General features: G+C 44.5%; 1 protein-coding gene across 2 annotated transcripts in view; it reads right to left on the minus strand.

The window, feature by feature from the left end:
- Window positions 1–14,953: 14,953 nt before the first annotated feature.
- ULK2 (unc-51 like autophagy activating kinase 2) overlaps window positions 14,954–16,827 on the minus strand; it is an 82,516-nt gene continuing 80,642 nt past the window's right edge. The window contains exon 28 of one of the 2 annotated variants that reach the window (XM_036766247.1): window positions 14,954–16,642. In XM_036766247.1, coding sequence (XP_036622142.1) covers window positions 16,575–16,642 — 68 coding nt within the window. In that variant the 3' untranslated portion in view covers window positions 14,954–16,574. The remainder of the gene's footprint in view (window positions 16,643–16,827) is intronic. The other variant, XM_036766248.1, reaches the window with a different exon arrangement.

Genomic DNA, 16,827 nt, shown 5'->3' on the forward strand with positions numbered 1-16,827 from the left:
ATTGAAAAAGTCTGCCATTACATACAGGATCCCACTTATTGCAAACAAATATGGGGAGGTGCCTGCTTCTATGTCTTCTTTTTTATTAAATAATATTTTATTTTCCCCTAATTACATGGGAAAACAATTTTTAACCTTCTTTTTTTTGTTTTGAGTTCCAAATTCTATCCCTCCCTCCTCCCCTTTCTCCCTCCCCTTCCCTGAGACAGAAAGCAATCTGATCTAGGCTGTGCATTTGCAATCATGTAAAACATTTTCATATTAGTTATTTTGTGCAAGAAAAACTAAAAAACAAAGGAAGGAAGGAAAGAGGGAAGGAAGAAAGGAAGGAATGAAGGAAGGAAAGAAGGAAGGAAGGAAGGAGCAAGGAAGGAAGAAAGGAAAGAGGGAAGGAAGGAAGGAAGGAAGAGAGGAAGGGAGAAAGGGAGGAAGGGAGGGAGGAAGGAAGAAAGGAAAAGAAAGAGAGAAAATAGGATGTTTCAGTCTGTATTCAGACAACATCAGTTCTTTCTGTGGAGGCAGATACCTTTTTTCACCATTAGTCCTTTGGGATTGTCTTGTATCATTGTATCACTAAGAATAACTAAGTCATTCACAGTTGATCATCATACAGCGTTGCTGTTGCTGTGTACAATGTTCTCCTGGTTCTGCTCACTTCACTTTGTATCAGTTCATGTACATCTTCCCAGGTTTTTCTGAAATCACCATGTTTGTCATTTCTTATAGCATAATAATACTCTATTATAATCATATAACACAACCTGTTCAGCCATTCCCCAATTAATGGGCATCCTTTCTTAGCTACCATAAAAATAGAGGCCATTCTGTCTCTTCTTTTGGGGACAAATTTGGTCATTTTAATTTTGCAACATTTTGTTTCAATTATTGCTGTAGTTTTTCATTTATATCATTATAGTCATTGCATACATTGTTTGCCCGGTTCTGCCAACTTCATTTTGCATCAGATTATATAAATCTTCCCATGCTTCTCTGTACTCTTATGTGCCTTATTTCTAACAGCACAATAATATTTTGTTACATCCATGTTACACAACTTGCTTAGCCTTCCTCTAATCAATAGCGAGCCTCCTCTCTTTACAGAAGAAATTGAGACTCAGAGAAAGAAGATTGTGAGCACTTGTATGTCCGCCTGGGAGAGATGGATGGGGGTGGGTGTCCTTGGCTCTGATCTCTCTCACTCTTATGGGATGACATGGTAAATGTTATAGAAGCACTTTAGCATAGTAGAAAGTACTATATTAGGAGCCAGGATACCTGCATGAGAATCCTGGAATCTTGGGTCCCCAAGACACTTGCAGGGGTCTGCAAGGTCAAATCTATTTTCATGATAATACTAAGATGTCTTAATTTTTAACATGGTAGGTATCAATACATATAACCCCCATGAACAAAAGCTCTTGGGAGGGGAGGGGTCTTCAATAATTTTTAAGAGGTTATGAGACCAAAAAGTTTGAAGACCTCTGGTATAGCAGAAAGAGACTTGACTGGAGTCAAATGACCTGAGTTCAAATCCTTCATTTAACACTTACTACCACTTGCCTTGGGCAAGTCATTTGAGTTCTCTGAGCCTCAGTTTCACAGTCCTTAAAATGGGACAGACTATGTGACCTCTGAAGTCCTTTCCAGCTCTGGATCTCTGATCTGATCATAGTGTGGGCTGTACCGGGCATACATCTATATTCCCTGCCTACTCCTGGACAATCACATATGTGACTCAGTACTGAAAGGTCATGTCACTTTCATAGGCTTTTAGTACAGGTCCCTTGGTCCTCCTGCATGGCTGCGTCTATTAAAAGGACAGACAGTTTCTAGCTCAATCTCTTTCTTCAGGTTGTATCTTGTAACTATGAGACTTCCAGTGAGGGGGTTGGGCAGGTCTGGCCCTTCCCCACCCACACATCATGGCGACCATATTCAACATGGCAGCTCAAACAGGAAATTCAAGCAGACCAGCTTCTTTTAGACCCTTGACTGCCTTTTTTCTGATTTGTGGTTCCTTTTCTGAGGTGGTAACTGTATAAGTTCAGTAGGCTTGAGATAGATATGTCTTGGCCTGAATGTGATCTTGTGAGTCTGAGAGATCTAGAGTTCCACAGGGGAAGCTAAGTGATTGACAGCCTGCAGAGTTTCTTCACTGGAGAAGATGACCACTAGCAGAAAATGAACAGAAGTTGTTTGGACAGTACCAAGTAGGGTGAAATATGGACATTTCAGCCATCCTGAAAATTTTGCTTCATATTTAGCTGTGTCAATATCAACCTTCCAAGCAACAGTAGTAATAAGTTACTTAATCCGATTTTCAGTTGCTCTGTGTCCTATCCTCCAACATTTCTCATGATACCTGCCCATCCCTGATTTATGTTTTACACTGAGTATACTTCTTTTAGAGAAACTCACAATGTGAGCTAAAACCTAAGGCTTGAGTAGTTTTGCCTTGGGCCATGGGGGTGGGAGACTTGGGAGCCTAGGCCATTCTCACTAGAGGCCAGTCTTCCCCAGGACTAAATCTATCTGGAGCAGATGCCTGGTCTGTAGCTGAGAAGAAATGGATTCAGTGTAACTCTTTGGGCCCAGTAGCAGTTATTAATGGGCAGCTAGAGATTAAACTGACTGACAGCAGAGAACCTGGCGGGGAGGGGGGAATGGAATCTCTTTCATTTCCTCAAGATGGCAAAGTCCATCCAACAAGTCTTAGGAGTCTTAGGGAAGGCTCCATGGGGGCTGGTGGGTCCAACACACTGTTTGGGTGCATGGATGCTAAGCTTCTCTTCAGCCAGCCTTCCTGATGAGCTAAAAATGGCCCAGATGCCTCATGCCTCAAGTATCATGGGTCTACATTTAGCATAGAGTGCCAGGCCTGGAGTCAAGAAGACCTGAATTCAAATCCAACCTCAGACACTCATTAGCTGTGTGACCCTGGCCACACAGGGAAACCTGTTTTTTCCTCAGTTTCCCCACCTGTAAAATGGGAATCGCAATAGCACCTACTTGCCAGTGTGGTCATGAGAATCAAATAAAATTCTAATCATAAAGCACTAGCACAGTGCCTGGTGAGCACTATAAAACTGTTAGATATTTTTATTATTATTAATATTAAGTTATGATCCTACGAACCCCAGTCTTCTTGACTTCAAGGCCAGCTCCCTACCCACTAGGGTGCACTACCACCCTCTTTCAGCTCAAACATTCTATATGAATGTCAATCACTCAAAGCTAACCTTAGCAAATGTGTGCATGCTGAAGGGATTTCCAGGACTAAGTGTGAAATTTAATTACATTAACAAGTCCATTGGAGCCTGAGGAATGGGCACAAATTATAAAAATCTCCATGAAACTAGGCAGATGTCAGAGGCAGTGTGGTTCAGTGGGAAGAGCAGTGGTTCTGGAGTAAGGTCCCGGATTCAAATCTTACCTGTGTGACCTCTGGCAAGTCCCAACCTCCCTGAGCCTCAGTTTCCTCATATCTAAATGAGGGGGTAGCTTAGGTGGCCTCTGGGGTCCCTTTCAGCTCTAAATCTGTGACCCTATAATGAAATTCCCATTGAGGTCATCACTTCAGAATGATCCATCCCCGCACTTCCAACCCACCCAGTGGGAAGACTCAGGCCAGCCCAGGACCAGACTGAATTTGTCCATCTCTGGCCAGTCCACCACGAAACAGGGGCTGGCTCCTAGGCCAGGGCAGGGGACCGTGCCGTGGCCACAGCCGGGCCAGTCTGGCACTGATACGATTCGCTGAGACATTTTAAGGATCCTCAGCTCTCTGTGACGAGCCTCGGAACTATATCCATCCACCAAGAAACAAATTAGCCTGTGGCTAATTTCAGTCACCGGAAAAGAGGATGTAGACAGCTGAGCAGGCGTGAAGAGGCCTTAAATTTAGAGCGGGTGGAAAGCAGATCTGTAATTTTCATACGCTCAATGTAAACCTGTGATGCTTTAGGAATGAGGCATCCGGGCCATTTTTAGCCCAACAGGAAGGCTGGCTGAGGATAACCTCAGCATCCATGCACCCAAACAGTGTGTGGGGCCTGCCAGCCTCCCCAGGGCCTATGCCAGAAAGGCAGCCTTTCTCCTAGAAGATGGGTTTTCTAGTTCTTTTCCTGTTTCGTGGAATGGAATTTGCCATCTTGAGGAAATGAGAGATTTTTTTAAAGGTTCTTTGCCCTCAGTCAGTTTAATTCACCAGACACTTCATCAGAAAGCACTGGGGGGACAGAGATATGTAGGAGCTAGTTCCTGCCCTATATAGAAGCCTAGATTCTATTGGAGGAGAAAGCATGTAGGACAGGGGGGGGTCTTCACTTTTATGACATCACAGCCCCCTTGGGCATTCTGGTGAAGCCTATAAACTCCTATATATATAATATAACATTATATTGTATATAATACATAATATTATATATAATGTAATATAATTAATGGAATAAACCTATTACATTAAATATAATTTAATGTAAATAATTAATATAACTAATATTACATTACATTTAATATAATATAATTAATATAATTATTTCAAAAATTCAAAATTATTATTATTTCAAAAAATTTTTAAAGTTCATAAGTTCTCCCAGGTAAAGAATCCCTAATATACACAAAAAGAAAGGTGATTCGAGGAGGGACAGAATGCTAAGAACCACTATGGAATAAAGAAAGGCTTCCATAGGAGGTAGCACCTCACTTGAACTTTGAAGGAAGTTAGAGATTCTAAGAGGCAGAACTGAGGAAGAGAAGGCATGGGGCACAGCCTGGACAAAGGCATGGAGGTCAGAGATGGGAGTGCAAGTTCAGAGACTGGCATGTAGTAGGCCAAGTTAGCTGGAATGTTGAGTGTGTGAAGGAGAGTGATGGGAGATAAATTTGGAAAGGTAGCTAGGAGCCAGACTAAGCTGAGGAGCTTGTGGTTTACCCAATGAGGAGCCACTGAAGATTTTTGAGTAGGACAGTGACATGATCAAAAGACACTCACCTTGGGAACATTGTAAGGACAGATTGGACTGGAATCAAAAAGACCAAGCCCCAGCGAGAGCTGATCAGGGCTTGGATTGGGAACAGCTGAAGGTGGGATGGAGGTGTCATTTCAAAGCAGGAACTGGGAAGAAAAAAGCCTAAATAACTGTGATACAAAACAGAACCTTGTAAAACGGGGCTGGGGATTGTGGGAAGCCATCAGTGTGTTAGGATCTTGAGGAGCCCAGATCCCCTAGAAACACCCTAGTAATGCTCTTTAAAAAAAAAATGGACCAAGAGGCAGCTAGGTGGCGCAGTGAGTAGAGCATTGGCCCTGTAGTCAGGAGCTCAAATCCGACCTCAGACACTTGACACATTTACTAGCTGTGTGACCATGGGCATGTCACTTAACTCCAATTGCCCTGCCCTCCCCCCCTCAAAAAGAAAATGGACCAGAATGAACAACGACAAAGAAAACCAAAGAAAATCAGCTGCAAACTCTTCCAGCCTATGTAGGACTGCACATAAGGATGACCAGAATCCTGCAGAAGTGCATGGCAGAGACAAGCCGGGGTAGCTGGAAGAAAAAAGTGAGACAGAACCATCTCATAGCAAGAGACAAGGCCAGACTATTGTCCAATGTAGGGCAACCCAGTGAATGGGGCAAGCTAATGACCCCATCCTCTGCAGCAGATGGAGCCAGGAGTGCCCAGCGTGGGATGGGGCCTCTCCCATGGCAGGAGAGAAGGCCAGACCGGTATCCAATGTAGGACTACCCAGCGTAGCAGACAGAGCTAAGAGTGCCCAGTGTGGGATGGGGCTTCTCCCACAGCAGGAGACAAGGCTAGCCCAGCCCCTGAGCAGCCTGGATTAATATGAGGGAGGGATGGTAGGGGAGCTTTAAGACACCCCAAGTCCCACATCCAAGAATATGATAAATGCATGAAATATAACATCTAAGGAAGGAAAGATCACTTTAAGAATGATGGAACTGGGGGAGACTTCATGGAGTAGGTGGCATCTGAGCAGGATGAAAAACAAGACATTTATATTATCTCTTAAAATTTGCAAAGCTCTTTAAAATTCTCTCTTGATTCTCACAATAACCCTGTGAATTAAGCACTACAGGTATTATTCTCCCCATTTCAGAAGCTCAATGACCCAAGAGGAAGCTCAGCGCAGTGGAAGGACCTGGGTTTAAGTCCTGGATCTGACAGCACTTTTGCGACTAGGGGCAAATCAGTTCCCACCTCTAGGCCTCTGCCTCTGTCTCTGGAAAATGAGCAGATGACCTAAAAGGTCCTTTTCAACTCTAAATCTACATGCCCAGGGTCACATGGCAACAGAGGCAGTGGCGGGACTGATCTCTCCACATCCAGGGTTCTTACCCTCCACACCGGGAGATGATTTCTCGGCGAGAGGTGGGGAAGGGACAATCCTGTAGAGAAGGGCAGGGCAGGATGGACAGGAGCTTCTCATCCTGGGTGTATGCCAAGAGAAATTGTCTCTGAATTCTTGTCTTCCCCTAGGAAAACACGAGGGCCTGGGCCAAAGAGACTGGCAGAATCTCTTTACCAATTAATTCTAATGAATCTCCTCTTTGGGCTCTCATTTTGCAAAAGGGGCAGAAGTCATGGGACAAGAGAAAGGGACACCATCAGGTTTCATATTTTAATGTCATGGGCTATATTCCATTTCATCTTTTAGCTCGGGAGGGTCTTCGGCTTTTTTGAGTCCTGCTCTCTCTGTTGAAGCCTGTGATCTGCTTCTCAGAATCAGTTTTTTGGAGTTTTTTTTTGGGGGGGGGAGGGGGAGGGGGCGGTTTGCAAGGTAATCAGGGTTGAGTGACTTGCCCAGGGTCGCACAACTAGTAAGTGTCAAATGTCTGAGGCCGGATTTGAACTCAGGTCCTCCTGATTCCAGGGCCAGTGCTCCATCCACTACACCACCTAGCTGCCCCTCAGAATCAGGTTTTGGAGTGCATAAAATAAAACACATCAGACTGCAGGAGAAACCAAAAGCTAGTGAAAGTGAAGATAGATATAATTTTCTTCCATCCAAGTTCATAGACCTCTCTGATATCTATTCACAGACCCCCAGGTCCTGCTTTAGATTAATTTTGAACTTGGCCAGTAAGGGGATCAACCAAACCCAACAAGATCTTGGCAGTAGGAGGAGGAACCTGAGGGTTTTCAGGCTGAGGACCCTCTAGTAACTACTGGGGGACAGGACAGTCCCTTATAAAGCCAAAGAAAGAAACTAAGATGGGGCAATTAACCATTTGAAAGCCCCACCAAGCAACATGCTGTCTAAGGCCCAAGGAAAGCAACATTAATCTGAAAAGGTTGGTGAGCTGAGGAAGGCATCATTAAATCACCTGCTTTATATGCCTAGATCTTGGATAAACCAATAGGGTTTGCTATCAGAAGAACAGTAAGAGGTAGCCCAAAGAAATGACCCTCAAGCTTCTAAGAACGAGAAAAGAAAAACCATAAAGTTTTAGCAACTTTGTTCAGTGTTAATTCTTTGTTCTCATCTCAGCAGCTTGTGCAGGGAGGTCATCCCTGGACAGACAAATGAACCCAGCCAGCTTTCCTGACCCAAGTAAGAGGGTCTGTGCTCAGGCCAACCTGAGCCTTCTGGATGCTGAGGTTTGCAGAATGAGAAAGAATGGGAAAGGGGAAAAAATCCGTGGAAAATAAAGCCACGGAATCATAGAATGTGATCTGGGAGGGACCCTTGAATGGCCTAGTCTGATTTCTCTACTTAAAGCATGAATCCCTAACATTTCCAGCAAGTGGGCATCCAGTCTCTGCTTAAATACCTCCAGGACTAGGCACTCAGTATTTTTCAAGGCAGCCGTTTTTATTACTGTTGGACAAATCTTCCTCTAATCCCCAGGGTCCTTGAGCTTCTCCCTGGGTCTAAGCTAAACAAGAATACTCCCTCCCCCACCTAAAAGCCCTTCAGAACACAAAGGTGGGGTGGAGGGTGGGGAGCAGCTATCATATCCCCCCTCTCCCCAAGGCTTCTCTTTTCCAGGATAAACCTCCCTAGTTCCTCCAGTTGATCACCATATGACAGAGAACCAAACTCCATCATACTGATTGCCCTAAGGATGGTCTCTAATCCCCTTCTTTCTTAAACTGGCCCCCCAAAACCTAGCATAATACTTCAGGTCTGATCTGACAAGGGGAGGGGTGCTCTGCATCTAGCAGGTGCTTAATAAATGCTTTTTCATTTATTCATTCATTCAAGAGTACACACAAAGGCTCTCACCTTACAATCCACTCTGAGCAGGCTGTGTAGCTCTCCACACACAAGCTTTTGTTTAAGCAGACTCCCCCACCCCATATTTGCATAGGTGGAAATGTTTGCATTTGCTGTTGATGGTGAAATTCATTTTAAAAAGAGAGAGATAAGAAAATGTACCTGCCTCCCTTCCTTGCAGAAGCAGGGGACTAGGGGCAGCTAGGTGGCACAGTGAGTAGTGCACCGGCCCTGGAGTCAGGAGGACCTGAGTTCAAAGTTCCAATCCAGCCTCAGACACTTGACACATGTACTAGCTGTGTGACCTTGAGCAAGTCACTTAGCCCCAATTGCCCTGCCAAAAAAAAAAAAAAAACAGAAGCAGGGGACTGACAATAGCTAAGATTTCTATAGTGTTTTCTATGTTACTGGTAGTAAGGGCTTTACAAATAGTATTTTGTCTGGTCCTTACAAGAGCCCAGGAAGCCCTATTTCACAGAAGAGGAAACTGAGGCAAAGAGGTTAAGTGACTTGCCCAGGGTCACATAGCTAATGAATGTCTGAGGCAGGATTTGAACGTGGATCTTCCTGGCTCCAGGTCCAGTGCTCTATTAACTGTGCCATCTAGGAATGTTGAGTAAGGTTTAGGGGCGCTGGATCCCCAAAATAGGAATACATGAGTCCTGCCCGAATGAGTTTGAACCAAGCCTTAATAGCCAAAGAAACACAAGGTTTATTAAAGATCTGCCATATTGACCAGACTTTTAAGGAATCTGAACATGTATAGCATTAATGTAAGCGGGCCAGATTGAATCTGAGCGCCTTCATGGAAACAAGATGGATCTTATATACAGAAAGTCTGTGGGAGGGATCTAGGGGTGGGCAAGTAGTCTGGGGTGATTAGAGGAGGGGTCTAGGGAGGATCTTGATGGGACTGGTCAGGAACCAAGAGAATGGGGTTAGATCAAGGGTGGGAAGTAGCTGAAGGCAACCCAGAGGTAACAGAAAATGAAGGCCTGAGCTAGGTTAAGGGTAACAGAACTGGGCATAGTAACAGTCAAAGGTGAGTTGAGAGGCTCAGGTAAACACCAGATCAAGCAGGGAAATCCAAGGAGAGCTCAAGGGGGTTTCCAGAGCCTGGGAGACCTGGGTTCAAGCCCTGCCTTTGATACATATTGATTGTATGACCTTAGCTAAGTTATTTAGCTTTTCAGAGCTCTAGGTAACCCATTAAAGACTCAGTTACAGGGAAGGTACTGACCTGCATTGATGAGGGAGCGTCTCCACTCCCCCAGAAGTTCTTTATGGGTCTAGTTCCTCTAAGTGATAGCTTATTGGGTAGAGGGGGACTAGAGCTAATTTAAAAACAATGATCAGAACCTAGGGTTATCTCCTCCCCATGAAGCATTGGAAAAGGTCTTTACTTCTTTTGCATTTATTCTCAATGTATTTCTAGATCCATGTTTCCTCTCCTCTTCCAATGAGCCTGTACGGATAACCTCCCAGGTGCTAAGTTCTAGGGACTCAAAGGCAAAAATCAGTTCCTGTTCTCACGTTCTAGAGCAGGGATTGTTTCATTTTTTGTCTCTATATAGCCATGTCCTGGAGCACAGTGCTTGGCTCTTAGTGAGCACTGATGGGCTTGCTGATTGATTCTAGTGGAAGAATGAATGATGTCAATGGAGGGGGAGAAATGTCAATATAGGCTATAGAGCAAATAGAACCAAGGAAGCTGTTTCTTCTCCAAATAGCACAAGAGAACAGCCTCATTTCATGCCTGCTTAACTCCTGGCAGAAGGACTAGAGTTAGAATTTTTAGCAAGGAGACAAATTTTAAGGGAGGGTCGCTTGTGTCCTAGGCCCCTTTTCATTGCCTGGGAGGAAGCCTTTCCTCGCCTGCTGATCTGGCAACATTCAAACAGTCCCTGAATCTCTGCTGCTTTCTCCCATTTCCTCCTTGACTAGTCCTCCTGGGCCTTCTGAGCAGATGCTGAATGTATCTAGCAAGAAACAAAACAAGCCCTTCTCTGCAAATCCCTCTTGGCTGGGAGGAGGCAGCTGCGGGCTATGGGAAATCAACACAGAGACCACATCCTTATGTTGCTCTCTGGGAAATTCCTTTTGTTTGTCTGGGTGTTGTGTGTGCTCTGACTAATGAAATAGTTTGGAAGAACCATTCGCAAACTCAAGCACCATCAAGGGACAAACGCCCCTAGGGAATGGCCAGTCTGCACCCAGATTCTCAGGGGGAGGCCCTGTCCCTGTAGACCACCAGTGTCTTGAGAAGCAAGACTGGGTACTCTGCCTGAAGATCTCAGGTTATCTAGTTATGGTTGCCCTTCACGAGTAGAACTGATGAAGGAGCAGGGGATCTAGACCCCTAAAAGGAAAGGCCTTTGAACTGTCCCACAAAATTTTGGGAACCCAGTCCCTGGCATTTGCCTGGGGCATCTGGCCCACACCAGCCCACCTTGATTACTTAGTTTACTTGACACTCCTTAATCCCATCCAGATCTTCCCAGTCTTTCTGTATAAAACTATCGATCTTTCTCCCATTAAATTGTGCAAATTTCTAAAATCTGGCTTGCTTGTATTGGCGACACAAACCTTGTCTCTGCCTGAAAGAAGGCTTGAGTGGTCAAATTCATTCGAGGCAGACCCCCGCCCTGTACCCTTTGTTTTTGGAGGTCCCAGCACCCCTAGACCACAAAAGGACTCAAGGGAAACCAAGGACTCAACAAAAGAAGCACAGTCTGCTGGGAAGGGTTCTTTGTAATAGTGGGTCCAAAGGCTGTGGGACCCTGCTGGTGTTGCTGCTTAAATTATTTAGTGGAGACTGGTCATCCCAAGGGGGCACCATAGTCAATGAAAGAAATGGACATAATCCTTGAGATGAGGTTGAGAGAGGGGCCGAAAGAGACCTAATGAATAGCTTTGTACTTGGGCTTTAAGGAAAGGTCCACTACCTCCCTGTGGTAGCATGCCCAAAGTAGGGCGTAACAGTGAGAATGAGGCCAGGAGGTCATGAGGCCCAAGTCTCTGCTGTCAGTCCTCCTGCTACATGACCCTAGAAAGACCTCCAAATCCCAATCCTCAGGCTCTTCTCATAAGACAATGGGAACACTAAAAATGAGCATCTGAGTCAAAAACACAAAAATGTTGTCAGAACGGCAGTTTAGTATTTAGCATTTAGTATTCTAGTACTAAATGATTATTGTATTATATGTATTCATTATTGGTTGTGCTGTTCCGGTCGTGTCTGACTGTTCATGAACCCATTTTGGGGTTTTCTTGATAAAAATACTGGAGTGGTTTGCCATTTCCTTCTCCACCTCATTTTACAGATGAGGAACTGAGGCAAACAGGGTGAAGTGACTTAGCAAGGATCACATAGCTAGTAAGTGTCTGAGACTGAATTTAAACTCAGAAAGATGAGTCTCCCTGGTTCTAAGCCCAGTGCTCTATCCACTGCACCACCTAGCTGGAGTCGAAGAAACCCTTACCAGGTACAGGTCTTCAGGGACAGAGCTTAAGAAATTAAGGAAGAACAGAAGGGGTGCTCTCTAACTAGGGAATTGCCAAACAAATGGGGGCATATAGACTGGGAACATTTGCAAGTACAAATGGTACTTCTCCTTTAGAAATGTGGCTTGGAGCAGAGGCTGCAGGATGCTATGTCATAGTTAACCACTAGGCGGTGCTTGAGGCTGGAACTCTGCCAACTCATTTCAACTATGTAGGCATGAAATACTTGGAGGCTTTTCCCTGGTTGCACAGCCTTCAGTCTTATAATATAGAAGTATGGATTCATTCCATCCCCCTTCCCCCCCAATCATAACTCTCTTTAGCTCATATTACCCCCACCCACTTTGGATCCCCAATCTTGTTTTCCTTCTTAGTAAAGGCCCAAAGAATTCACTAAGCATTTAGACTAAATGGAATTCGCTAAATTGAACTCAAAATATTAGCATTAAATCTGAAGTAACTTCAGTAAACCACAGGTGCTGTGATAAAAAGTCTGAATCTAATCCCCTTCTCTTCCATTCTCTGTCCCCTTCTCTTGTGGGGCCAGAAGCACCCAAAAGCCTTTTTCTCTCCCTTTTTTTCTGGTAGATAGGTACTTCCAAATATTCTTTATGTCAACTGCAGGAACCACGCTCAGTACAAGTCACTGCGTTCTCTTGCTACTCTTGCAGAGGCTGTAGGTCAAACCCCTGACCAGGTGACTCGGGATGAATATTTCAGCAGGCTGGGCCTGGGGAACCCATCTACACACACCAGGTCCCTGCCACACTTCTCTCTGTTTGAAAAGAGACACACCTCAGCAGCGAGAGAGAGAGAGAGAGAGAGAGAGAGAGAGAGAGAGAGAGAGAGAGAGAGAGAGAGAGAGAGAAACTGCTTGGCCTTTTAGCACCAACCCCTGGTGACTGTCCTTCATGGCAGGGTTTGGAGGCTGTCCCCACTCCTTCTGCCTTATGTGTGTGTTTCTCTTTGGTGCTTAGAGATCTGGAAAAGGAGAGAAAGATAGGCACATGCAATGAAGCAAAAGGCTGCTTCTGAAGAGGCTGCAAATGCAATTGAATATCATTACACCCCAGCAACTACAACGATGAAGAATTCAGAGTAACGCAGGCAGACTTGTAAGAACTGATGCAGGAGGAAAGAGCTGAGCCAGAAAACTGTATACGAGTGTGATATTAATGAAAACATCACTAAAAGACATCCAAATTCATATAATAATAGCTACCATTTATACAATAACTACTATGTGCCAGGCACTGTGCTAAACACTTTACATTATCTCCTTTGACCCTCACAGTGATTGGGCAGGGGAGGGGATATTATTATTATCCCCATTTTACAGATGAGGAAACTGAACCAAAGAAAGGTAAAGTAACTGGCCCAAGGTCACACAGCTAGTGAGAGTCTGAGGTCCGATTTGAACTTGGATCTTCTGATTTCAGGCCAGGTGCTCCACCCACTGTGTCACGCAGATGCCTTAAAGACACCAGAATTCTTTGGCACTTCAGGGACTGTTGATCTCAAGCTACAACAATAATTGATCCTCCCTTAAAATCAACAGGGTCTGTGGATCAAAGGCCCATCAATTTCCATTTTCTGGATGAGGGAGTCCACCAGGAAATGAGACCTTCCACCTCCAAGGGAGATCTCGACCCCAAATCTCTGCCCGTTCCCATCCACACAGGATCCACACAGCTGGCCCAAGCACAGATGTAACCTTGAATGAATGAATGGATGAGCAATTGAGCTTCTACATGCTCAGCACAGGGCTAAGTAACCACGTCATCCCACTCCTCAAATGCCGTAGCTGCTCTTAGCTCTAGAAGCAAATGTAAAGCCCCACTGGGTGTCAGTCACAACCATCTCTACATGACTCTTCCCTTCATATGCACAGTCCAGACAAATTCACTCAGTCCAGACTCCAGCTTGCTAAGTTGATAAAAACACAAAAAGCCAAAGTCCCCATCACACGGAGAGGGAAGGCATTCTTAACCCTTTTGTTATGTCACAGACCCCTTTGGCAGCCTAGGGAAGCCTCTGGACACTTCTCAGAATGCTTTTATATGCATAAAATAGGATGGCAAAGGAAACCAAAGAGACTGAAATACTACTGCCAAAATATTTTTAAAAGCAGCTTAACAAATCCTAAGTTAAGATCCACCACCTTCCTAAAGGGTGGATGAGACATCAAAGGAAGTTAGTGGCAATAATCCAAGACAGAGATAAGGAAGGACCGAGTAGGATAAAAAGGGAAAGATTCAAGGTAGAATTAGCAGAGCCTGTCAACTAACCAACCTCTTTTTCCCCACCTAAAGATGACAGGTTTTCAGACCAACACACGGTGGAGGGAGGTTATGTTATTATAAGAAAAATAGGAAAGGGAGAATGAGTTGGGGGGAGAGGACATAGTGAGGAAGAAGAGTCTGGTCTAACCCTGCTGAGTTTTAGGGGGTGATGCTGGGAGATCAAAGTGGGTATGTTCACTAAGCAACCAGAAATACAGAGCTGTTAGGGCTGACAAAATAAACGTGAGAATCTCCACAACAAGTGACATTCAATGATGTGGGAGTGGAGGACGGTTTCCAATCTGCTGGCCAAGGGGGTGCTGCAGGAGGACAATTTGGGTTGTGGATCAGCTCCAGATGCCCACGATGCAGGGCCACATCTACTACGTTCATAGCATGTTCCCAGAAAGGGAGTAGTAATGGGGACCTAGGAAAGGATGAGACTAACCAACCCAAACAGGAGCTGAGGGAAGGTACCCACCCACCCAATCAAGCATCAGGAAGGACTCCCAGGAGTTACACTGGTCTTTGTGTAAATGGCTAAGAACTTCCCTGAACTGCAACATGAATGATTATACCCTTCTATTATCCTAATATCTGCAACAGCAAAGTGTGGGGTGTCTGGACAGGCAGCGAGGCAGTGGACAACACAATGGACTTGGAGTCAGGAAGATTTGAGTTCATATCTGGGCTCATTTACTAGCAATGTGACTTAACCACTGCCTCGGTTTCCTCATCTGTCAAAATGGGGATAACAGTCCCTACACCTCACAGGGTGGTTGTGAGGAGCAAATGAAAACCTATTTTGAGTGTTTTGCAAACCTTAAAGATATAAGTAGTATTACACACACACATACACTATTATCCAGGATGAAAAAGTAGCTGTTTGCCTATCAGGAATCAGAGTTTGGAAGAGACCAAACTGCACCTAGAAACCGTTGTCAGTTTTATTTTACCTTAATATACATTTATACAGGCGATAATAAAAAGGCTCTCACACAATAGTTCAGTGAGTTATTCCCTAGTTTCCAGAAGAATGCATGCTGTTACAAATGAGAGGTAGAAACACTGTATTAAAGACCTAAAAATACAAACATTATATAAATAAACGTTCAAATTAACTGTTGGAATTTCATCCAGATAAATAAGGTAAAAATTACATTACTTTGTCAAAGTAAAGAGAAACTCATGGTTTTCATCAGTACACTAAAACGCTATCGATGCCAGAGCTACTGTACAACTTTGTCAAAGAGTTCAGACCACGTTATCTAAAAGGATTAAAATGATTTTGTTCTGGAGAATGGTTTCTTTCAAGTATTCAAGCAGTTAAGTAACCAAAACAAAATAAAATACAATATTGGAACCATTTCCAGAGGAGTCTTCAGGTAACTTGCCTAAACACTCCAGGCCTTACTATTTGGTAAGCTGCAAGAACTAAGCTTGAAATGAAAAGTGCCCACCCAGGTGGAGGAGCCCCCACCCCTACTTCCTTAAGAAAAAACAAACCTGATTTTTCATAAACTTGATGTAGAAAGCCCGCATCACTAACAAGCATCTAGATGACCATCCTTGGTTCGGGCCCCAACATTCTGGGAGAGCCCCTCAATTTCCAGCACTGGTTCTAATACTGCCCAAGAAGCTGTAGACAGAGAGCGCTTTTAACACACCCCTTGAGATCACAGGCGCTAATTAATGCACATTCTGCATGCACAACAAAAAAGGCAACCAAGCCTTATATAGGAAAAGCAAAAACAAACCAGGAACTTAAAACATTTCCATTACTGAAAAAATTGGTAGCTGTAGACAAATAGGTAAAAAAAGGCAAAGGGTCACATGAATATAAGTTTTTACAATCTGTTTAAAATTCTCCTAGAAGTTACATTTGAAATTCTGCAAAGGATTTATTTACAATAAAATGAAACTTTTTTGGAGTTAAGTCCATTGTGCCTTATCTGGTGTTAAATTAATAGTTCTGCAAAGTCCAATACAATTGCTTTAGTAAATTAGTGCAACATGAAATCTGTTGGAAGGAAATAAAGCATGTAGCCACGTCAGAGCAAATCCAGGACTCCAGACGGTGTTTATCCCTTTCTGGATGCACGTGGCCTGAGCCAACCTCACCCCAAGAGTCAGACCTGCCCCTTCCTACTGTATGCCTTGGGCATTTCCTGGCAGTCTGAGAGGCAAACTTTGAAGGAGACTCCACTTCCAGCAGCATCTCCCTCATTGCTGGGGGCTGGGGGAGGATCCCCAAGATCCTCAGGCAGGACAACTGCACTGATCCATCATTCAGTCCAAGGCACACTTACCAAGTCGAGACTGAAGCCCAGGTAGAGTCTTTCTCTCCTGTTTCTAAGAGAGAAAAAGGAAAGGGGTGGGGGGGTGTCTTCTCCATCCAGTACACCATCCCCACAAATACAGTTCAGGGGCCATTGTTCTTCTCTGCATCAATGGTATTCTCTTTGGTAGTCACCAATCCTCCCCGGAGGAGGGCCCCGGCCCCCACCCCTCTAAATGTCACTGCTGCTCAGTCCATGGGAGAGGCTATGGCTCATAGACAGTCACTGCACCATAGCAGAGTGCAGACAGCCTTCTTTCAATACTAGATTTATCTGCAAACAAAACCAGAAAAAGCCCTTTAGGACAGACAGCATAAACCAGGGATAACTGAATAAACTGAAATGTAAAAGAAGATCATGACTCCATACCCGCCCTTGCGCTGCCTTCTCCAGGGACCCAGACCCTCACTCACAGCCGTCCAGATAAACCCAGGTTAGAGCTGGAGGGGGCATGACAG

Source organism: Trichosurus vulpecula, chromosome 7 (genome assembly GCF_011100635.1).
Source record: "Trichosurus vulpecula isolate mTriVul1 chromosome 7, mTriVul1.pri, whole genome shotgun sequence".
Classification (NCBI taxonomy): Eukaryota; Metazoa; Chordata; class Mammalia; order Diprotodontia; family Phalangeridae; genus Trichosurus; species Trichosurus vulpecula.